This window comes from Carettochelys insculpta, chromosome 1 (assembly GCF_033958435.1).
Source record: "Carettochelys insculpta isolate YL-2023 chromosome 1, ASM3395843v1, whole genome shotgun sequence".
NCBI classification, from domain to species: Eukaryota; Metazoa; Chordata; order Testudines; family Carettochelyidae; genus Carettochelys; species Carettochelys insculpta.
Window position 1 is genome coordinate 181,244,917 of NC_134137.1, and position 24,532 is coordinate 181,269,448.

A 24,532-nucleotide genomic window follows, 5' to 3' on the forward strand; every position below is an offset into this window, starting at 1 on the left:
ACACGAGAAGTCATTCTTCCACTCTACTCAGCGCTCATTAGGCCTCATTTGGAGAACCGTGTCCAGTCCTGGGCCCCACATTTCGAGAAAGATGTGGGGAAATTGGAGAAGGTCCAGAGAAGAGCAACAAGAACGATGGAAGATCTAGAGAACATGAGCTATGAGGGAAGAGTGAAAGAACTGGGCTGGTTTAGTTTAGAAAAGAGAAGACTTAGAGGTTGACATGATAGCAGATTTCAAGTACCTAAAAGAGGGTCACAAGAAGGAGAGAGAAAAATTTTCTCCTTGGTCTCTGAAGATAGGACGTGGAGCAATGGCCTTAAACTGCAGCAAGAGAGGTTTAAGTTGGACATTAGGAAAAACTTCCTAACTGTCAGGGCGGTTAAATACTGGAATAAGTTACCTAGGGAGGTTGTAGAATCTCTATTGCTGGCGATATTTAGGAGCAGGTTAGATAGACACCTATTGGGGATGGTCTAGATGGGCAAGTGAACTGGACTCAATGACTCAAGAGGGCAGGGAACCGGACTCAATGACCTCTTGAGGTCCCTTCCAGTTCTAGTGTTCTATGATTCTATGAATGAAATGAATTTTCAATATACGTAGAAATGAATCAAACGTAACTAGCATGTACACTACCATCAGTTCTCCCACCCCAGAATGTACACTCTGTAGTTATAGAAGTTCAGGTTACTGGCTTGCGTTGGTGTGTGGATGTTGTTCACTGGATGCAGACAGCTTGATGAGGGTTCTGTGTGTCAGTCCAGGCAAAGCAACAAGCAGACCAGCCCTTCTGACCTGTAGCTGGCCTCTGCAGCACTCTAACAGGCACAGATAAAGTTCCTTCCTTGCAGGGTCTCTCATCAGCAGGCTGCAGCTCCCCAGAGCAGTTCCTGGCTGGGAGAAAGCTTCACACTTGCCTTGAAGCAGTCTGTTCCATCAGCCTTAACTCTCCAATCACAGGAGACCATCACCTTCTTTTTCAGCCTTGCCAAAAAGCCCCCTTTCCTTCCCAAAGCCTCATGGGAGCTATAGTCTCTACAGCCAGATTACCACACACAGCAACAGCTAGAGGCTCCCACATACAGAGGGGCCTACAAATATTATCACTGTTAACTATTTTACTCCTAATCATTTCAGCACAAACTTCTGCACAGTAGCTGGATACGACTGTTGGGGTGAGAAGTAAAAAATTCAGTATACACCGCTTCTCTTCCAAATGTAAAGTCAACTCCAGGAGCCGAAAAAAGGAAGGGAAAGAGACGTATCCCTTCCCCACATCAAAAGTTTGCCCTGATTTTTGGCGGCAAATTTATACCTATTGTACTGCATGGGCTACACAAAACTGCATAGGTCAGAGATGAACAGCTTAGACTAGAGACTGGGCTGCATGAGGGGCCCTTCTACTCAGTGAGCCACCAGACTGTCGTGAGCAAAATGGTCTCTGAGGCTCGGGTAGTTTTGCTAACTGCACCTGTGCACCTAGAATTTGCAGGGTGTGCCGACTGGATCATAACAGTGTTTTTATTGGCCACATAAAGAAGTGCCAGGGTTTCACAGGCAACCACCAGACACTTCACATGCCCTTGCTTTATTTGCATGTCACTTGAGTAATACCGATCGAAAAAAAAAACAAACATACATGGGTGGAAACCAGCATAATCTGGAAACTCCACGCTTGAGCAATGGTAAACAGGCCACACATATCTACCCTGATGGGCCTGCATGTGGCCCTTGGGCCACAGGTTGCCCACTACTAGCATAGGCACTAGGAAGTTGTCGTCATATTTCCGATCTCATGCTCTTCTGAGAGTGCAGTAATTCACATGCAAACTCCAGCACAATGGAGACATGGTGCAGATCTATGCTACTCCTAAGGTCTAACCTTTACCAGCTGCCTATGGCAAAATCAGCATCAAGATTGATTTCACTAGCTGCTGACAGCAAACAATGTCACTGATGGTGCAAGCAAGTTCTTTTTCTATCTATATCTGCTGCCAGGAGGAAGCATAAACCAAAGCACCTACTAGGGCTATGTCTACACTACAAGATAAATTCGAACTTAAAGCAATTAGCTCAATACTACCATGTGACTGTCTTCATTGTAAATACCATTAGCTCAATTTAGGGAGCACTAATATTGGTATCATAATATCATTGGAACCTACTGGGTGTCGCATCAAGTTTGAAATTAAGAGTTTGAATAAAGGCCAGGTATTAAAATTGAATTTATTAGCTTCCAGAGGTGTCCCATATGTAACTCACAATGCCCCTCAGTGCTCTACTCTGACCACTGCTCTCTAGGTGCACAGGAATTAGGTAACAGGAAGACCATGAATTTCAAATCGAGACCAGGAAGCCCACGACTGTGGGCTCATGTTTGTATGAGAGCCTGAGAAATGTCTAGCTTTCTTTGCTATTAGCACTGTCAGTGCACCTACCCATTACAAATAGCCCCAGCACAGAGTTTGTGGTTTTGTCTCTAGACTTGTTATTTTTTTCTGTGCTGCCTGGTACCAGCTGCTGCCCCACTGCACCATGTGGCAACAAGGCTGTTGTGGGGGTTGTGCTTACATAAGAGGCCGAGAAACTTCTTCTCAGTGCTTTACATTTGTGTGTGAACCCCATCCCTTCCCCACAGGCACCACACAGTTGGGGGTCTTTCCCACACTCAACCACATCACCTGACCAGCCCCTGATCCAATAAAAGGACGTGTCTGCCATTCGGTGCTGACCATGCTGTCAGGCAGCACCATGTCCTGGCTTGAACGCAATTAGGGCTCCAAGGGTGGGAAAGATTTTCAGGGGCTTGCAGATGCCAGGGGCAAGTCTTCCCTGGCGGCTCAGATTTTTGGGGACTTTCTGCACTGGGGGGAAGTCTCCCTTGGCAGCTAAGATTTTCAGGGTCTTTCTTCTTCATGGGGGGACTACGTCAACTGGCCCCTCACAAAACCCCTAAGTCCCATGCCCCAACAAGGACCCTGGGGATAGCTGCTGCTGAGGGGAAGTCTTCCATGCAGGCTAAAATTTTTGGGTCATTTCTGCGCCGGGGGAAGTCTCCACCAGCGGCTAAGATTTTCAGGGACTTTCTGCTGCATGGGGGGATTATTTCAACTGAGCCCCCACCAAAAATATTTTTGGGGCATTTCTGCTGCCAAGGGGAAGTCTCCCCTGATGGCTAAGATTTTCGGGGCATTGCTGCCACCCCCATGTTGGTAATTTCTGTATCGTGCAGAGGGAAGACAAAAATATTTTTACCTATCCTTTTTTATCATCTTTATTCTAACTCTGGACTCCTTCACACAGGGAAGAGTGGGTGGAGGGTCAGTTGAGAATACAGACTGTGCACAGAAGCTGTATAATGAACTGGGAAGCCAAATACCCTCCCCTCAGCAACTCTCTTTTTTCCAAGTCTTCACTACGTACTCTTGCTCCATGCTTTTCATTGTCCCCACGTTATTTTCAGGGATCAGATGCAATCAAGAGAGGGGCAACAGTGAGAGGATGGCCAGCTGAGAAGACACACACCAGCTGATTTTTATAAAATCCTTGATAATTCAGTTACAGCTGCAGTTGTTAAAAGCAAAACAGTTATGGAACAAAGCAATTTCTGTTAACTTGGTGATCTTTGTTGATGCCCTACTTTTCCTTCTCTCTGACCGGATAAATGGACTTTTGCTTAACACGGGAGGGAATGAGGGCAATGCAATGTGGGAAGATGATGTCAAATACCAGTGAAAATACCCAGAATGCTACAGGGATAAGGGAACTGTGGGATAAGTTCCTACAATGCACTAGTGTAACAGTCAATGTTTGGCGATTGAGTGTGGCAGCAATAAGTTGACTTTGTGAGGAGCCCATCGGGAGGTGAGGATATTCAAGTTTATAAAATACAGGCTTTACAAAATCGATAATAATACATTTTGAATTTATATTATAATGAAGACGTAGCCTAAGTTAGTACAGGAGGCTGTTGGAAGAAATCACTCTTAAATTTTTAGTCATTGGAGGAAGTAGTTTTAATCCCACAAAATCTCATGCTGGTGACCTCCTAGTGAAAGTCAATTCATTAATGAAATGCCTTATGGAACATCTGGTATCTGTATAGTTGAGTTTGCAGCCTGGGTTTACTGCAAGAGCAGTTACCCAGGTGCTCTCTCCTCAGAAAGTGCAAATCATGACCTTATAAATCGAAGTGGACCTGTCTGGAAAATAAACACGTAGGAGAGTGGATTGGTTTTCTTTCTCCTAGTAGCTCTGTTTGGATTGCACTGACAGTATTTTTTGAAGGAAAACATATTGAAATACATGTATAATTAACTGAAAGCAAGAAACAATATCTTTTAGAACTCGGCATGCACAAACTGATTCTAGTGAAAGGAAACTGACCCCTAATTTTTGCCAGACTCTCAAACTGTTTGTGAGGTTCAAAAAGTTTACTTATTAACTTCTCTTCTTTCCCTCTCCAGTACCCACTGCCCCTGAGGGGGGCAGAAGGGGATTCAAAAATGGCTGTTGCTCTCTTCCTGCCTTCAAATCCCATAGTATGACTAATCTCCCTCCTGTACAGTTATCTCTTTTACTTTTTCACAGCTTTTCCATGAAACAATCTGGTCGTAGGCATATAGCAATTCCTACAGTGTCTATACTAGACGCTGAGAATTCTGTATTTTCCCCTATCTGTTCACAATGAAAAATGCTACAAGAGTGCTGCATGTGCATATGTACGTAAATAATTAGTTACTAGATTACCAGTAGATGGTCCTCAAAAATAGGTAGCACAGCTTCTAGGTTTTGTAGGAGCAATAAGACTTGTATACTATAAATTTCTTCCCTTTACATAGCTCTGTACATCAGCTCTTGACAAGTAGACTTTCTTATCTTTTTAATTTGTGGCAAAACAGTGAAAGTTTTCCTTAATACCCTGAAAGATCCCTGAATTGCTGGCATTTAAATGTTTAGCAATTTCCTAGATTCTGGTTGCACTGAACTGTTCATAATTTCTGGAAATTAAAAGTACATAATTACAACTGTGCATGTGTGTTCCTTGAGCTGCCTGCAGTGAGATGTGCTTTTACTTTTTTGGGCATGTTCTCATCTAGGCACAAAGGGCTACATGTGGCAATCCCTCACACCAAGACGATAACCTATGTCTTACTTGGTAGGCCATGAGCTTATCGGTGATTATTAATGAATAAATGATTTAGGGCCAAGTTTTTCCCTTAGGAACATGCACACAACTCCCACTTACCACAGTTGGGAACTGAGCAAACATATCCAAGGACATAATTTTGATGTTAGTGCTTCAGGAAATGTATGTGTCTGATCAATAAGGGAGAAGAGATGTCATTTGTGTAAAACTACATTTTAGTATCTCAACTTGAGCATTTCAGGTGGCGTCTATCTATTATGCACCCACCTTTCTTTCAGGTAGTTTAATGTGCTGAGTAATTTATGAATTTAGGAGTGTTTGTTGACCTGAAGCTTCTTTGCACTCTCTATGGTAACCTATGCTTTGGCACAATGCTTTATTTTCCTTTGGTTAATAAATTTCCCTCTATTACATCTTGTTCCCTTTCACATGTTACTAGGAATAATAACTTAAAAAAACAAGTTTAGAAAAGACAATGCAGTACGAACAAACTGCTACAAACCCCGGGACTGGTTGAATCCAATTAGAGTAACTTAAAAACACCTGGTCTCATGAATCGTTAAGCAAAATTGTGCCTCACCAAATTGAGCTCCTCAAGTTCTCAGTTCAGTTATGCCTCTTTCTATATACATATTTGCCATATATTTTAGAAAACATGTTGAAGATCATTAAATGCATTTGCTCAGACATTTTTCTCCTGTCAAGATACTTATGCCACCGTAGTGCCTGACCTCCTCACTATCACAAATGAATTGCCATAACACACCTGTAATACAGGGAAGTATTAGCTTAAATTTACAGGTGGGGAGCCAAAGAAAAGGACAGATTTAATGATTTGCCAAGGTCACACAAACATGCTTTTCTCATATCCCAGTGTCTTACCTACTAGACCATCCTTCCTGCCCATTGTTGCCTGCATCTTTATAGGGCCTACTTCTATGCTCCTTGTACCCCAGAAGTTCTTACTGAAATCAGTAAAAAATTTGGGTTGCCAGGAATGCAGGACTGAGCTGCTAAGCGATAAGTATTCTTATATTGCTTTTCATAAAAAAAAATTAAGGGCCTGCTATTGCTCCATCCAAGATCCAGGATAGGACTCTTGATTTAAATGGGAGCAGGTTTGTAATTAGTAGTTTACAGTGTTATAAACATAGCTGCGAACGTGATTATTAATTATTATTAACAGCAGTACCTACTGTTCTTGTGTTCCTGTTTTCTTTTGGCTTCGGGAGAACAGTACCAAAGCCACAACATTTTCCCTTTTTATCCTTTTTAGGGTATTCACGTATGAGACTGTTTGCTCCAGTTGTGATTGTAATTCTGTTTCTTTACTGCCTTCACAAAATATGATTTATCTTTCTTCAGTCAGTTCAGATGTTTTGTTATGTTTGCAAACACAACAGATATAATCACATGTACAGCAGACATTCATGCACATTTCTAAATCAAGATGTCTGTCTGGGTTTTTTACCATGCATCTCATCATGGTCCCTTTATATCTAAATATAGGTTGAATCTCTCTCGTCTGGCACCCTCGGGACCTGATCAATGCTGGGCGAGAGAATTTGCTGGACCACGGGAGGTCAGTATTGTCTAGCAGCATCACCAACACTTCCACTGCTTACTGAGCTCTTAGAAAACATTTAGGGTAAATTACACCTAATTAACACCACAGAACACTAAGAACCAGGACTAGTGACTGTCAGCAAACTTTATGTGAGCATGGGAAACTTGGCCACACCCATGATAAGCGGTCACCCAGCTAACTAAAATCATGCCGGATTACAGATGTTGCTGGACAAGAGAGTTCTGGTTTAGAGAGTTTCAACCTTCACTTCAGTCAGTGTGGAGTTTGCACAGTCCAGCTTGAAGCAAAAATATTTGTTTTTCTTTTCCTTTCTGAATACAATGTACAAATATATTTGGGGTATTTTGTCCTTTCTGCCGGTGATTAATTTGTGCCAGGGCTTTCTAGGGCTGAGCCCCACACCTCGAAGCTTGGCAGTTCATAGCCCTGGCACTTCTGGGCCTGCTGCATTAGTTATGAATGTAAAGACAAACAAAAAAAATATCACTTGAGCTCCAGCACTCCTTTGATTTCCAATTAAGCACTGATTTCCTCCTTCATGTGTGAACTGACTGCGCTCTTGAACACTTGCAGGGGAGGATTTTCAAAAGCACTCAATGGTAACTTAACGCTGCTCCTGGTGAAGTCAATGGGACCATAACCGTCAAGAGGCAGTGTTTGGTCAATGCTTCCGATGTCCCACTGAAGAAGTATGGGATTTAGTGATATATAAACACTAGGATTCAAGGCATAAGCCAACATCTCATTAATGGAAGCTAGGAAGAAACCTTTCCCATGGGCTGATCATTCCATAATGGCCTTGGGCAGGGTTTCTTAAAGCAGTTGATGCTAGTGAGTGGTGGAGACAGTATACTGGACTTTGAAGGACCACGGGTGTAATCCAGTACAGTAATCCCCCTGTATGCATGATTTCAATTTGTGCTTAACTGACATTAATGCAGATTAAGTGCAAATTGAAAGTGCTACAGCCCCCCACCTGAGGAGAAGCTGTGCCTATGTCTGGGGGAGCCTGGAGGGCACAGAGCTACTGCAGTGCAGTTTCTTCCAGCTGGGAGAAACCGCTCCACTGCCTCTGTCTGCCTGCTTATCTTCCCCAGCTGCCGCCTGGTTCCTGTCTCCCCTGACTTGCGCAAAATTTGAGTTATGTGGGGCTTGCAAGGAACACAACCGTCGCGTAACTTGGAAGTCTGCTGCATATCAATTCCTGCATTCCTTTGCTAAAGGCATAGGAAACCATGTTTACCAGTGCAGCTTAATTTTGAGCATTTCCATCAAGTCAGCTGGGGCTAAATCCTCAGAGGTCCTGACCACCTGCCATGCCGGTGTTAATAGTGCGTTTGGAGCTGGCCCTCAGACAAGCTCGTTCCATGAAGTGGCAGTGCAGACTTGATGTAGAGACTCAGCAACTCAAAGTATCAGAACAATAACATCTTACACTTTGGAACAAGAACAACTTTAGATGTTATTTTCATCCTACAGGGCCGGGAAAACTAAATAATAACAGAACATTCAGCATGGCCTAGATGATTCTTAACTTGCATTTACGTATGAGAGAGCACATCTTTTGCACCGGTTTTTAACTATTCAGATTTAAAGTACTTTTTCTGGGTTGCATTTGAATCAAGCCTCTGCAAATCAGTCAATTGGTTTTACAAATAGTTCATGGAACGGGAAGAATTTAGATCAGTCCCAGTTCTAAGGTGCTTCTTGTAATGAGTTACTTATCAACTGCAGTCCATGGGATGCAAGGTCACTGAAACCTAGAAGAAATTCAGTTAATTCAACACCACTGGCGCTTTTGCCTTATTATTGAACGACCACTTGAGGTTGAAATCCAGGCTCCATTGGAATCAGCTGAAGTTTTGCCATTGACTTCATTGCGGGCAGAATTTCATCCCAGGTAATTTCTTCCCCAAGCTAAACTACAAAAGCCCTGGTGTCTTCACTATGAGGCAAAGAAAATAATTATAGTGTTCAAAGGTTTTTGTACTGATCTGCACAAAAGGGTCAACAGAGATAACAGGTGTGAATTACAATTGATTTAATTGTGATGCAAATCAATGTGCAGGCGCTCTTATTTTGGAATAAGACCAGCAAAAATTAATTGAACTAATATAATTTTGTTACTATTTTTTAAGTAAATTGACTGTAGCCAATTTTTGTTCCACTGTTTGCATAGCCACAAATTGTGTGCACTGTCACAACAAAATCAGTTTTAGGAAATCAATTTCATTACATTGGTGCATGTTTGCAATGTAGACTGGGATCACCAGATGTTTTGCTGTCTTGACACTGCAGTACAAGGTGTATTATCTGGCACCTCTGGGGAATGGGAGTCACCAGATAATCAAATGTACCAGTTATCTGAGTGTGTCGGTTATCCTATTGGTAGATCACATGGCTTTTACTGTATCGTAAATAATTATTTCTTCCCAGAATCCCAGACTGCATGGTGGACACCATTTTGAAGAGCAAAATGGCATCCTCCGCACATTCCCTCATGTGCGCTGCTGGTTTATATTACCAGAAGATCTGAATCATTTGCATAAAAATAATCATAAGCTTTGATCTGCTTTATTGGTATTGACCTTTTGACTGAGCTTTCATATAAGCATTGAATATAATTTTCAGCTAATGTACTGCTTAGTAGTATACAAAAAGCTAAATAGAAACATTGGCTTTCAGACAAATGGCTTTGTAGAATAATTTATTGATCCTTTCTTAATGTTGTATCATATTTCTCATGAGTGGATGAAATTCACCTCTGTGCAGAAGGCCAGCACCAATTCTGTGCATTAATTAAGTCCCACTGAGTCCATCAATACAGGGCTTCAGTGGGACTTGAGTGGTGTACAGATCATGTGTTGATCCTCAGGGTGAAATTCTGCCCAAACATCTTGAACGTCACCCACTGAATATCTCTCATTTATTCAATGGTTTGTACTAGCTTTATGCACTCACACAGCTACAGTTTTAAGATCATCTACCTTAAAGGCAGATGCAGTAATACGCTCTAAACGGTCTATTTCCTGCTATGCATCAGCTGAGTTTGTTACTGACCAGTTACCTGTTATTCATAGTAACACCCACAGCTTGCCTTTCTTCTACACATTTGAAAAGGGTAGAGCTCCTGCCTGAAGGAGTTAACAGTCAGAGGACAAATATAATTAGTAGTAGTAGTAGTAGTAGCATTCTTCAGTCTACGTAGACTATGGAACGTGCCCTTCGTAGTTCTGTTTGGCATCCTCACTTGCAGCGTCGGCTGTGACTGTGAAGACCCACACGAGAGTGACAGTCCTTGCTGCATCTGTTGCATATGTAATGGGTGTCTGGCAGGTCCTTGCTGTGCTTTCTGTGGGCTCGCTTCTCCTTTGCTAGCTGTCTGATCCTCAACTCACCCTTCTGAAGGCCCTTGTATAGTTCCTGCCTCCATCTGCTGCGATCATCTGCCAGCTCCTCCCAGCTGTCTGGCTTGATGTCTACTTCCCTGAGGTCTCTCTTGCAAACATCTTTGAAGCGCAGCTGGGGGCGCCGGGAGGTCTTTTGCCAGAGGCTAGCTCGCCATACAGGATGTCTTTTGGGATCCTTCCATCATTCATCCTGTGGATGTGGCCAAGCCGGCGGAGTCGACGCTGCCTGAGGAGGGTGTGCATCATTGGGATTCCAGCTTGCTCAAGGACGGTAGTGTTGGACACTCTGTCCTTCCACGATATTCCAAGGATGCGCCTGAGGCAGCGTTAAGTGGAAGACGTTCAGCCTCTTTTTCTGGCGGACGTACAGGGTCCAAGTCTCGCTGCCGTAAAGGAGGGTGCTGAGGATGCAGGCTCTGTAGACTTACATTTTGGTGTGAGTGTACAGCTTGTTGTTATTCCACACTCCCTCGTTGAGTCTGGACAGAGTTGTGGCTGCTTTACCGATCCTCCTATTTAGCTCAGTCTCCAAGGACAGGGTGTCAGTGATGGTGGACCCGAGGTAAACGAACTCATGGACGACCTCTAACGTATAGTTGTCAATGCTGATTGATGGAGAAACAGCAACGTCCTGAGCAAGTACATTTGTCTTCTTTAGGCTGATGGAGAGCCCAAAGTCCTTGCACGCTTTGGAGAACCGATCCAGCAGCTTCTGAAGCTGGTCTTCTGTGTGTAACACGACAGCAGCATCATCTGCAAACAGCATCTCTCTGATGAGGACTTCCCGCACCTTAGATTTAGCTTTCAGCCTTGCAAGATTAAACAGTTTCCCGTCAGATCTTGTGTGCAAAAAGATGCCCTCTGTTGAAGATCCAAAGGCGTGTTTAAGGAAGAGTGCGAAAAAGATCCTGAACAATGTCGGAGCAAGGACGCATCCTTTTTTGACGCCGCTCCTGATGCTGAAAGCATCCGATAATGTGCCATCGTGTTGGACGGTTCCTCTCATGTCTTCGTGGAACGACTGGATCATCTTGAGTAACCGTGGCGGACATCCTATCTTGTGGAGCGGTTTGAACAGTCCATCCCTGCTGACCAAGTCGAAGGCCTTGGTCAGGTCGATGCAGGCAATATAGAGTGGCTTCCTCTGCTCCCTGCATTTCTCCTGCAGCTGCCTCAGAGGGAAGATCATGTCAATGGTAGATCTCTCTGCACGGAATCCACACTGTGATTCGGGATACACCCTCTCAGCAATCTTCTGGAGTCTGCCGAGGATGACGCGAGCGAACAGTTTACCAGTGGTGCTTAGGAGGGAGATTCCATGGTAATTGTTGCAGTCGCTTCTGTCTCCTTTGTTCTTATACAAGGTTATGATGTTAGCGTCGCGCATGCCCTGTGGAACCTCTCCCTCTCTCCAGCACAGACACAGTAGCTCATGTAGGGGTTCCAGGCGGGTGTCTGTGGCACACTTGATTACCTCTGGTGCTATACCATCCTGGCCTGGGGCCTTTCCTGCTGCAATGCTGTCGATGGCTTTCTTCAGTTCACCCACAGTTGGTTCCTGGTCCAGTTCGTCCATTACTGGTAAGAGTTAGGCGGCATTGATGGCTGCATCAACCACAATGTTCTCGCGTGAGTATGGCTCGGAGTAGTGCTCCATCCAGCGCTCCAGCTGTTTGGCTTTGACAGTGATGACTTCACCAGATTTGGATTTCAGAGGTGCCATCTTGTTCTGGGTGGGTTCTAATGCCTTCTTGATGCTCTCGTACATTCCCCTGAGGTTACCAAAGTCAGTACTGGTCTGGATGCTGCTGTATAGCTCGAGCCAGTAGTTGTTGGCACAGCGCCTGGCCGTCTGCTGTACTGTTCTTCTGGCTGCTCTGAGCGCTTGCAGGGTACTCTGGCTCGGTGAGCGTTTGTACTCCAGGAGCGCAGCGCGCTTTTTTTCGATGGCTGGAATCATCTCATCGGAGTTAGCTTCGAACAAATCATTTGTGTTTCTAGCTCTTCTTCCAAACACCCACAAGGCCGTATCGTACATTGTATCCCTCAGATGCTGCCATCTGGATGTCACATCAGCATCCCCAGGGTTGCTGCGCAGATTCTCCTCCAGGGTCGCTCTGAACTTTTCAGCTCTCTCTGACTTAGCTGTCTTTCTGGCATTGATGTGGGGCCTTCCAGTCGGTTTAGAGTGGTGCAGCTTCTTGGGAATCACCTTGAGTTTGGAGCAAAGTAAAGAGTGATCTGTATCGCAGTCAGCACTATGATAGCTGTGTGTCAGAAGGACGTTTTTGATGTTATCACGTCTAGCGATGACCACGTCTAGTTGATGCCAGTGTTTTGAGCGTGGGTGTCTCCATGACACTGTGCTGTAGCTTGGTTTGGAAAAATGTGTTTGTGATGCACAGATTGTGGTACGTGCAAAGTTCGAGAAGACGCTGACCATTTTCATTCATTTTTCCCACACCAAAGTGGCCTAAGCACGAAGGCCACGAGTCACGATCAGCTCCAACTCTCATATTGAAGTCACCCAGAATGTACAGTTGTTCGTGAGCAGGTATTTGCACTATGGCAGCCCTAAGCATGTCATAAAACTTGTCTTTTACTTCTGGTGCAGCGTACAGGGTTGGGGTGTAAGTGCTGATCAGGTGGACAGGACCGGCGCGAGTTTGAAGTAAGAAAATTATTTATTGGTATTATAGCAGCATCTATTAACCCCTCTTATGAACCAGGACCCATCCTTCTTAGGAGCTTTACAGACACAGGACAAAGACATTACAGTCTAAGTGTAAGTCAAGAGACAACAGTGAATACACACAGACAAGGAGCATCAGGTGAGGATAAGACAAGCATGATATGCAGCTGTCACAGCACTTCACCACTCTCAAAAGGCGATAGATGTTAAAAGGAAAAGGGAGAGCAAGGAGGGGTATTTACTACAAGTTAATTAGATTCACAGCAGACATCAGAGGTAGAACTTTTAAAATTATTGCGAGACCTTTTTCTAGCCAAGTGTTGTACCTCAGCTACGTTTCTGATCTATTTTTTGTTTTTCAGCCTAGACACTGTGTTTTAAAAACGCTAGTTCTTGTTCATAGATGAGTCAGGTGTGATTCCAAAGATCAGTGGCTCTTGCATATCAACTTTTCTATTTGTTTTCTATATTTCCACAGCTCTTTGAAGAGGTCTGTACAAACACACTGAAACTTACCAAACTGAGGGATATGGCCCACTCCTGTAGAGCAGACATCCTTCTGGTGTGCTGATCTGCCATATGTGGCAGAATAGATAGTAAGAAACTTTGATTCCTTACAGTGGAGTTTCAGTTCTTCATTTTCACATGCTGATTTGGTTTTGTGTTCAGCTAAAAGAGAAACCAATCAAAATGTTACATTCTAAGGTGGACCATTTAGACTCAGCTGGACTGTTAATAGCTAATTAACAAAATGTATAATGATCCCATTACAATCAGTCTACTCTCTTTGCTTCTCTAAAGGGCACCACCACATTCTCTGCTGATTTCAAATGCACACGTCACTGCTGAACGGCTTGGCTCACACATTAGTAATACAGATGGTCCGCATCACTTGGCACCATAGCACACAGCTGAAGTGAGCGCCAAAGAATGCTCGGTACTGTAATACAAGAGCGGCTGGATTTCGAATGTTGGTCTCAGCCATAGCCATTTAACTCCAGTGAAGGCAATGGGTTTGCACAGGCATGACTGAAAGCAGAGGTTAGCCCATGTCATTTAATATCTTTCAAAATGGACCCAGCAAACAAGAAAAGGGTTATGCAGCTCGAAAAGGGGGAAAGGGAAACCTTATTGTTATCAGGGATGTTCACATAAACTACTAAGATTAGACTGGAGAAGGGTAAGCATCACTTCCATTCATAAAAAAAAAAAAAGTTAATTATTTCATTTGAAATATAAGAGACACAAATTGGCTTTCTTCTAGTTCCCCACACAAGAGCATACAGAAAGTTGTCACTTTCAAAAATTCTTTGCATTAGCTTACTGACAACATGAAAGCTCTGTGAAGCAAACAAAAAATGTTCTGACCTGGGGAGCTAACAGCCTAAACTAAGTATGGGCAAGATATGGCCCATGGGCTGGATTCAGCCCTCCAAGCATTTTGGTCCGGACTGCAACCCGCCCCATGCCTGTGGAGCAGGGAGAGCTTTGCATGCTACCCCAGCCCCCAGCAAAATCTCTCAGCACATATCGGGCAGAAACAAGCCAATGGCAGCTGAGAGATTGTTGGGGGCAGGGGCAGTACAGAACTATTTCTGAGCTCCCATTGGTTGGTTTAAGGCCAACAGGAGATGAGAGATTTTGCTGGGGGTGGGCCAGTGCAAAAAGCCCTGCCCCCCAATGCACAGAGCCACATGGAACAGCCACTGAGCTGGAGCCGTTGACAAGCTGGGAAGCCTGTCTGGAAATGCTTCTGGCCAGGAGCTGCTTAGGTAAGGCCTCTTGGCTAAATCCTGCCTCTGGTACCACACCTCAGCTCCCACCCGGAACTTGTACTCCCTCCTACAGCCCCCCCACCCCCCAGGCCAGAATCCTCTCCTGTACCTGGACCCTGCACTCCAATACCCTGCCCCAGGTCACAACCCTCAAATTCCCTCTCAAACCCCACAACCCTCTTCTGCACCCCAATCCCCTATCCCAAGTTCCCTTGTGCATCCAACCTCCATTCCAGACCCCAAACCCCCTCTATAGAAAAGTGTGGCTCTTGACCACTTACAAAAATTTCAGAGTAGCCTCCCATCAAAAATTATTGCCCACCCCCGGCTTAAAATTATGTTCTGTGTTTGTACAGCACCTAGCACCTTGGTCCATGACTGAAGTTCCTAGAAGCCAGTTGCCTAGGACAAGAATATAATGAAGACGATTGTATCTATACCATGTTAATAAAGAAAAAAATAACATTCCTAATGAGGCTAAAAGCTACATCATGATAAAATTAAAGAATCTGGGAAAGCACTTGAGCACTTGGTTGAAGTCATCGGGTACATCTACACAGGGATAAGACTCATGGCACAGCTGAAGTTGGCCCAGACCAGCTAACTCGGGGTTGCAGAGGTAGGGCTGTATACCTAAAAGGTACAGTGTAAACATTTGGGCTCAAGCTGAAGTCTGAAGTCTAGGACCTTCCTTCCTTGCAGTGTTTCAGAGCTCAGGTTTCAGCCTAGCTATGTCTAAACTACAGGCTTCTGTCAGGAGACTGGAGGTTTCTCAGCAGAAGTCTGCTGCTTTGGTAGTGTTCTGTTGATACCCCTGTCTTCCTCGTTCCATGAAGAGAACGTATGTCTCAGCAGAGGAGGTTTTCCTGACATTTGGCCTTGTGTGAATGGGCCAAGTGTCGGGAAAACATCTCCTGACACTGCTGTCAGCAAGAGGTAGGCAAGGCGGTGTGCAATTTGTGTACTTTTTACTGACAGTTCTCGGCAATCTAGACACAGCCAGCCTGAGCCCAAACAGCTACACAGCAATTTTTCAGCCCCAGTGCCTGAGTCAGCTGCCTTGGGCTAATGTCAGGTTTTTTATCCAAGTGGAGACCTACCCAAAGGGGCTTAACCATGTGCTTGAAGTTATGCAGACACAGGAGATTTTCTAAATATAGGGATGTTTTCAGAAATCAGGCATAACAAAGCTTGTTAATATTACACTGAGAAATCTAAATCTTATGTTGAGCTAGGTTAGATTGTTTGCACTCATCTTGAAGCCTATTGCCTGAAGTAATTCGACACACAGGAAACTCCATTAAATATACTTCTACGTAGCTTTTGTAAAAGTGAAATCACAAAGTCCATCATACCTATGAAATATCTGTGTATAGGAGATTAAAAATATCAAGTGACTTTAAAAAACAAACCACTTTGATCCATAAAATGAAAGAGCTTTTTAATGACCTAGACCTAAGTATAATACCCAGGATACATAAAAATATAACAGATAGAAATCCTAGGAAGTAAATTAGCAGGCATGTATTTATTTTTCTGAAGATAGACCCACCTATTAATATTGGTGACAGGAGTCAGTGTTTTTGGTGCTCTTTCAAAGTAAGCGAATCCTTATCAAGAGATTCGTGTCCTTGACTTTTAAGTCCTACACACCCAATTCAGTCTCTCTTCACCTGTATCTTTCTGTGTTGTCCCCCTATCCTCACCTTGTTGCCAGTCTTGATGTCCTGTTTCTTTGCTCCTTCCACATTCCCCATTATGCTTCCATGATACTCCCCCTGTATGTGGAATATCTTCTCTGAGTAGCAAAGTCACTATCTTCATAAAAGGTAAATGCTTTCTTGAAGATCTAGTTCCACTATACAGAAAATTAACCAGCATGTAATGGCTGCATACGGGGGAGTTGGCATTCACTTATATTTACTAAGACAAAACTTTAAAAAAAAACAAAAACAAAAAACAAAACCTAACAGCCTGATTGCTGTTTCCCTGTTCTCCACCTCTTATATTTGTCTCACGTTTGTACAATGTGTGTCCTTTGAGGCAACGGCTATCCCTTTACATTTGTTGTCAGAACCTATCCTATATTTCTACTGAAATATAAATAGTTTATTATGTACATTTATTCTTACATGTCCACTGACAACAAATCCCTGTTATGTACAAAAACTGTGATAGCTGAACTTCAAAAGAGTCTGAGATTTTGTTCCAGCTATCTAGGCATTTTTTCCCACACTCATCACCATGGTTTCTAGCCTTTTGACATCTCTATGTTTAAGCCAAAGCACTTTTTGGGAAAAAATGTCATAATTTTCCTCTCTAAAGTATAAACTTTTCCATATTTTTTTAAAACTTCATGTCTTAGATTCTGACAAACTGTATTAGCAGTTACATTGGGAGCAAGCATATGCATATTACAAACAAGATGGAAAGCTAAGATAAAGTAGAAATACAATTTGTTATTAATCTTTAAATCTGAAAACTTCATGTGGATTTATGCAGAGCTTTCTGCACTGGCATTATAACCAAAACAAATGAAACTACAAAAATGAACTTGCTTGTTGTAGAAATTACTTACTAGGTTTGCATTTAAAGGAGACAAGGAGGTATTTAGTGGTTCCTGGACATAGATCAGGTCCAAAAACCCGACTATTGACAAGGAGTTGGCAGGCTCTCTGGTTCTGGCATTCATCCAGTACTTTCTAGAACAATGGGCAAAAAGGATAGTCTTGAAAACAAGATATGAAGCTGTATAGCAACCAAACCTCTTAGCTGTATTTACATGAGATAAATCATCCACTGGCATTTGGTTATTTTCACACATGCATTTTTTAACAGGAATAAAACTGTGTTTGTGCTGGTCTTTAACTGCTAGTTGAAAATCCTGGGTTGAGCATTTTAAACACAAGTTCGATTCAAACTAAGAACTTGATGCAGCAAAATACTTAAGCACATAATGAATTTTAAGCACAAGTAGACTAAATAGGTACTACTTGTGTCCTTAGAATTAGGCATATGCTGAAATATCCTCCTCAACCAGGGTCTAAATTAATTTCAGTTGTGAGCTGGTTAGTCAATGTAGATGTAACCAAACTACCTTACCTTTATTTGAACAAACCAGGCCTTTATCTATCCCAATTTGTTTTACTAACAATTTTCTGCTACTCTTATCATGTTGATTCACCAAGTAATCAGTAATTGGAAGTGTGAAAGGCGTAAGAAGGCTTGCAATCTTATAACCTTGTTGTCAACTTGACCTGCTCTGAAAAGGGCGAGAGAACATGATAGATGGCAAGGCAGAAGCTTGTTTAAAGTAACATTCACAGTTTGCTGTCCCTGCTGCAGGAGCTGTTATCAGTGGTAACAGTTGTGGGAAATATTAAGGAAAAAAGTAAAGTATAAACACTGACAAAGATGGTTTTGAATCCAATTTTAATATAATTCTGCCAAACCAGATCATATCTGAAAATAGTTTGCGTGTAAGGCTATGTCTACACTACAGATATCTTTTGAAATAAGCCATTCCGGAAGTTCTCTTCTGAAAGAGCTTCTTTTGAAAGAGGGCATTCACACACAAAAAAGTGGATCAAAAGAATGATCTGCTCTTTCAAAAGAGAGTGTCCACACAGCCCCCCTGCTCTTTCAAAAGAATGGACCAGGGATTGCTCGTTCAAAAAAAGAGCCTGAGGAGCATCTACACACATTTTCTTTCAAAAGAAGATTTTGAAAGAAGGCGCTCTTCCTGAAATGGGAAAGGAAGAGTAATTTTGAAAGGAGAACTGTATTCCTTCTATTTATTTTCAAAAGAACACTTTGTGTGTGTAGACACTCTGTAGGACCTTTCAAAAGAGCCCCCTTCTTTTGAAAAATCTTTCGAAATAACTTGCTAGTGTAGATGCAGCCTTATAAGTGTTTAAAGCAAGTTAAACCAAATTTAAGCAGCAGTTTGTTTCAAACAAACACAATAAAGCATTTCTTCCCACAGTACACAGTCAGCCTGTGTAACTCTTTGCCGGAAGATGGTGTGAAGTCAAGACTATGACAGGGTTCAAAGAAGAACTAGATAAATTTATGGACGATAGATCCTGCAACAACTATTAGCCAGGATGGGCAGGGCTGCTGTCCCTAGCCTGTTTGCCAGAAGTTGGAAATGGGCAACACCAGATGAATCACTTGATGATTATCTGTTCTGTTCCTTCCCCCTGGACACCTGGCACTGGCTCCAGTCAGAAGACAAGATACTGGGGTCAAGGAAACTTTGCTCTGACTCAGCATGCCCATTCTTATGTAATTAAAACTCAAATTTCAAACAGGGTAAAAAACCCCTAATGTTGACATAGATGTTTAAATATTATTTCTGAGTCATCTCTACTATCTCCGTGCTTTCTTATGCTTGAAAACATCAAGCCGTGATACTGAGTACATTCTCTTTAGGTAGTCAATTTTAATCCAGTTCAAGCATTAGTCACTGAAAAGAACTACTATCTGATAGTTGTAGGTGCCACTGTAAAAGGTGTTGGCCATTAATGTCTAGTTTCTAGTCAGAAGGAGCAAAATTTACCCCTGGCATAGCTCTACTAATTTCAATGGATTTACGCTGGGATGAATTTAAACCAGGTGTTTAAATATTAACAATCACATTAACTGACATTTGTTTCCACTTTCAAAAAACATGCCAATAGCCGAACAATCACCAGCCTTGGACACAGCCCCTCCAGAACAGAAGTAATGCACATTGGCAGCATATTATAATGATCCTGTAAAGTTCAGGCCCCCTTTGTTCCTCGTTTATGGGTAAAAAAAGAGTTAAATCTAACACTTCTCAAGCTCATTACATTGCTATAACATTTTTAAGGGAAAAAAATGACTGAGAACTCAGTTCTTCTTTCACAACATTTCAAGTCATATCTATAATCATCACTACCATCCTGGCAAAGCTACATTGGTTGTTCACAAAGTAGTCAGTTAAACAAAATCAGGAAATATTTAGCTCTTGAACAAGAGGGCATAACTGAGTTGTACTGCATCTGTTTACACCCAAGCTGAACCATCATCCATAACTCTCTTTATAATGGTATCTCTCACGTTTTGCACCGACTCAGCTATGCAAAAACATCCAGCCACTTATATTATCAACATAATAATATTAGACAAAATTATTAGTCAGGTTATTAACATATTGCCTTTGTCCTTTCACTAGGAGGCTACTGTACAAAATGCCAGCTATTCTTTCCCCTCTCTGTAAGATAATACCATGCTTGATTATGCAGATCTGAAACTCTGTTCCACAGAGAGGAATAGAATGAGATCATCATGGTTCTTTTCCAAGAATTCACTCTACAGAGTGTGTCTTTTCTATCTGACAGAATCAGAGCTCTCTGGGATGCAAATCCAAACACTTATCTTTCTGAACAGTAAAAAATAAACTTTTACAGATATTTTCTATTATTCTACAGTGCAGTTGTCAGCTGAGATGTGCAGTGTACTCAAGAAAATGTGTCTATGGAAACCTCACAGAGACTCTCGGGACTCAAAAACTCAAATTAATCATGGGTGTCACTTCAATAAAGTCAGTGAAATGACACCAAGGATGCATTTGGCCCCACGTTTTTTAGTGGACAGCTGTACTTTCACATGGCCCAAAGGTCATTCATAGAATATCTTCAGATGTTAGCTGCAGTACAGCATGTAGAAGCTACATTATTAAAACTCTGTGTCACAATACTGTTTCTGATAGAAGGATGTGACACCAAATCACTTATTAATACCATTATTAATGGGTGGAATGGAGATTCCTTGCTGACTTGAAGCAATGTAACAGCTATAAGTATTAAGGCCTTGATTTTTCAAAGCACCCCCGTTTACAGAGCTCTTAAACACATCTTTACTTTAGGCATATGTTTAAATCCCATTGAGCTCCCATTGACAATGGCTTGCTGAAGCACAACCTGACCTATTAACAGCCAAGCGCTTGTTTCATCCATTCACAGAGTGGATTTCCTAAGCTTATGTATAGAAATTTCCATGACATCAAATAATTTATGAACTTGCAGTGTAAGCCACACTCTATTATATATGTGAAGCAACCCTTAGGCTATTACTGGTAAACCTCCTTATTCTTGTCAAATTTCTATTAAAATACATTGTTGTGGCCAAAGGATTTTGCTCAGCCTTGCCATGCTAGTGATCCAGGTTCAAGTCCTGTTTTCTGACACACTGGGTGAGCAAGCAACAAACCAAAGTCATTCAGAGTATAGTGTTATTTAAGTTAAGAGACTTTACAGCAAAGATGAATTTGGCTCATTATATTCAGCTGTTGAGGGATGGGGTGCCTCATGTCAGGGACCCTTGTGACCAATTAAAGCTATTCTGAGCAGATCTGCTTGGCTAGAAGGATGGATTTTGCAGGGCCTTGAAAAAGGGAGTTTAAAGGTGGAAAAATGGGGAGGATAGGTTAGAAGGAACCCTGAAAATATTTTAAAAGTCTAAAGGAATAATAAAAGCTATTTACCTGATATCTTGATGGTCTACTGAGTGCTTCCAAGTGTTATATACCAGCTGAGACATTGTGGAATTCACTTAAAATTGTGAAGACTTGGCATTTTCAAAGACTATGGTCACAAAACTGAAATCTGATTTAAAAACATTCTGCATTTAAAAAAAAAATCTATAATATGTGATACCTGAAAAGTGGTAGATGCCACACAGTTTAAGGAGTCTTTCATTGCAGTTTCACGTTGCTGTGTACTACACATTTGGTAATCTTGCCCATAAAATGCTGATTGGACACTTATAGTTGAATGTCGAGGACACTGCAGGCTCAAACGGTCGCCATCACAGGCATACACAGTGTGGTTTTGCAGAAGTTTGGTTAGGTAACCTAGAAAATATTCAACTATGTTAATTTTATACAAGCAATGACAAACTCTTCAGGTAATATGAAAACCGTGACATAGTATGGAAAGGGCATAAAATCAGGATTGCAAGCATGGCCATACCACACAACACTGTGAGCTTATCAGTCTTTACAATCTAGCCAGCAACTGAACTCAAAAAGTATCTGGATGCTACAGGTAATCTTGTTGGTGATTCAGTAGGTGGCACTCTTTCCACTGAGGCATTACTAAACCGGTGCTCCAGTAGGGGGCACTTTGCAGATGCTATTTTTCAGATAAGGTTTGAAGATATGTTGGAGCAATTTGTGATCATTAAAGAACCTAAGGCACTTTCTCAAAATCCAAAGTTATTCCTCAGACTTCTGGTCTATTCTCTGCACCCCCAGGCAGTTTCAATTGCATAAGGTATTCTTTATTTCCTGTGCTAAACTGAGGTGTCATCTATTAAATGGTTGCTGTGTGTCATTCAAGTGATAGATAAAGTGATTCTCCCTATATAATTTGCATATCAGTCTAATGGGTAACTGTTAGATGTTATTAATTGTTTGCAGTGTTGTAGTTGGATTGATCCCAAGATATCAGAGAAACCTAGGTGGGTGAGGTAATATCTCTTGTTGAACCATTTCATGTTGGTAGAGGTACAAGCTTCCAAACTACATAGAGCTCTTTGTCAGGTCCTTCCACCAACAGAACTTGGTCCAGTAACAGGTATTACAGTAAAGTCTTTCCTATCCAGCAGCCCCAGGACCGGGAGGTTGCGAGACATTCAAATATTCTGGATAACAGAGAGGTATTCCTAGCAACGCATAACAATAAAGAAAAACAAGATTGATATTGAGAAACAAACAAAAATGTATGCAGAGTGCTTCATTTACCAACAACAGCAATATTGTACACTGTAAACATACAGTATTTGCTGTATTTATTTGTATTTACTTTCACTAGACTGTACTTATAGAAAACATAACCAAAAATTTACTTATGGTTAAAATGCCAGTTATTTGAGTGTTCCAGATGACAGAATGCCAGATATGAAATAGCTTACTGTACCTTGCTCACCTTCCTTCTCTCAGACATTAATAAAAGTTGGATATACTCGTCTGACGCACATGTAATTTTGTGTTTGCTAGCATGTAACTATGACAGAGAAAGCAATGGAAATTCATATGCTACTATTATAACAGCTGCATTTATCATGTGATTGCAGGTTATATGAATGACCATGTTCCCTGATGTCTTCAAATGCAGAATTCCTGTATTTATAAACCTTCCTTATCACACATATATGAAAGGTAATGTGTGTTCAGCACTTAGCACCCCTAAGTATTTTTTCTTTTCACATTTAAAGAAAGAAAATGTCATAAAATTAGGAGAATAATTCAATTAATTGTCCAAGAAATTAGAACCACAGTTGTTTTTTCAAAGAGTTGTTTAATGCCCAAATTGCTACATTTAAAAATTATCTCTAATTATCTTCTGTTTTAATTATCCATTCTTAACACACCCTTATGTTGATGTATATACAACAATGGTATTTAAAGGAGCAATGATAGGTTATAAGCCTAACAATTGAACTTTATCTTTATATGTCCATGAAATTCTACATATTTGCTCCCCAAAACGTCAACACCTACAACTCTGTAACAATGCTTGAAAAGAAAACTGCAACGTTATTCATGAGTGAGCGCCTCCATGAGTTATTTGTTATAAACCGTGAGAAACAGAATTTTAAAGATCAAGCTAAATAACAAAACAGAGTTATTTTAATTCTTCAGTATACAAGTCAATTCTCTACAACTTTTAAGACATTTCAAGGGAAGAAGAGGAAATCCCTTATCATAATAAAGTAGATAGCCTAGAAAACAATCAATTATGTTACATTTAATACGGGGGAAAAGAGAAGCCCCAGGCCGTAACTGTTGACCACTGCATGTTAGTACAGTCTGATATATCTTTCCAAATTTAGATTCTTTTTGTTATTAAAATTAAGGTTGGTTGTCTATAGAGGATGTACAGATTTGGTGAGTTTAGGCCACTTTGAGCAGCTAAACTCACTTCATTAGTATCCTGCCATGTCCTTAGTTTTGTTGATTTGTGTGAAAGGCCTTGTTTACATGGGAGAAACTCCTGTAAAATAAGCCAGGAGTGAATAGAAAGCTCAACATCTGCTTTGTACTAACTAACTGTCCAAGTGGACACATTTATTCTGTGCTAAAAATAAATCACACCTCTACATTTAATTTCCCTGCACACAGATTTCATAAAGGAATAGATGGCTTACAGAAAGAGATATGGGACCCTACATTTCCAGGTCACTGCTTCAAATCTAACGTAGACTAATAGCCAGCAAAAGTCATTGCTATTTGCTGGCTGTCTGGTGGCTTGTGTGAAAAGATGTGGTACTCTTCATCTAAATCCTAATGGATAGACATGTGACTCTAAAACCTTTGTTGGCAATGTCAGCATACCAGCCAAGGGCTGCACGGACATGGAGATTCAACTACCCTTTCATTCCTAGAGTCTAGGAAAGGGCTGATTGCATGGGGGGATGGGGGAGAGGACTGTCTTTTCTGTAAGGTAAACAGAGGGCCTGAGTTTGTCAGGCTGTCTGTCTGTCATCTCCCATAGCAACAGAAACATGGGGTGAAATCCTGACCCTGGTAAAGTCAATGGGAGCTCAGGCATTTACTTCAGAAAGCCTAGGATTTCACACCACCTTGCAGTCCCTCAGTCGTGTGGGCTCCCCTTCTGAAGTCAGCGAAGCTGCTCACATGAAAAATGGTCTCTACATTCTCTTGGAAAATGTTCGCTTTAAACAAGAACTTTTCTCTGCTCAGTCTGTACAAAAATAAAGTACCTTCACTGCCAGAGACACATCTCTGTGGGCTCAATGCCAAAAAGTGCTGAGGCCCTGCTGAGAGGTGCTGGGCTGGTACTGAGGATAGGCCAAATTCTCATTTACATTACGGCTTCCTTGCCCCACACTAATATTATAAAGGCATCTTAAATGTAAGTTACT

The 24,532-nt window shown here is 41.9% G+C and overlaps 1 protein-coding gene across 5 annotated transcripts in view; it reads right to left on the reverse strand.

The window, feature by feature from the left end:
- EVA1C (eva-1 homolog C) overlaps window positions 1-24,532 on the reverse strand; it is a 94,540-nt gene that overhangs the window by 35,123 nt on the left and 34,885 nt on the right. For all 5 annotated transcript variants that reach the window (XM_074996932.1, XM_074996953.1, XM_074996966.1 and 2 more), the window contains 3 exons: window positions 21,301-21,497; window positions 17,196-17,319; window positions 13,359-13,511 (listed from right to left, as the gene is read on the reverse strand). In XM_074996932.1, coding sequence (XP_074853033.1) covers window positions 13,359-13,511; window positions 17,196-17,319; window positions 21,301-21,497 — 474 coding nt within the window. The remainder of the gene's footprint in view (window positions 1-13,358; window positions 13,512-17,195; window positions 17,320-21,300; window positions 21,498-24,532) is intronic.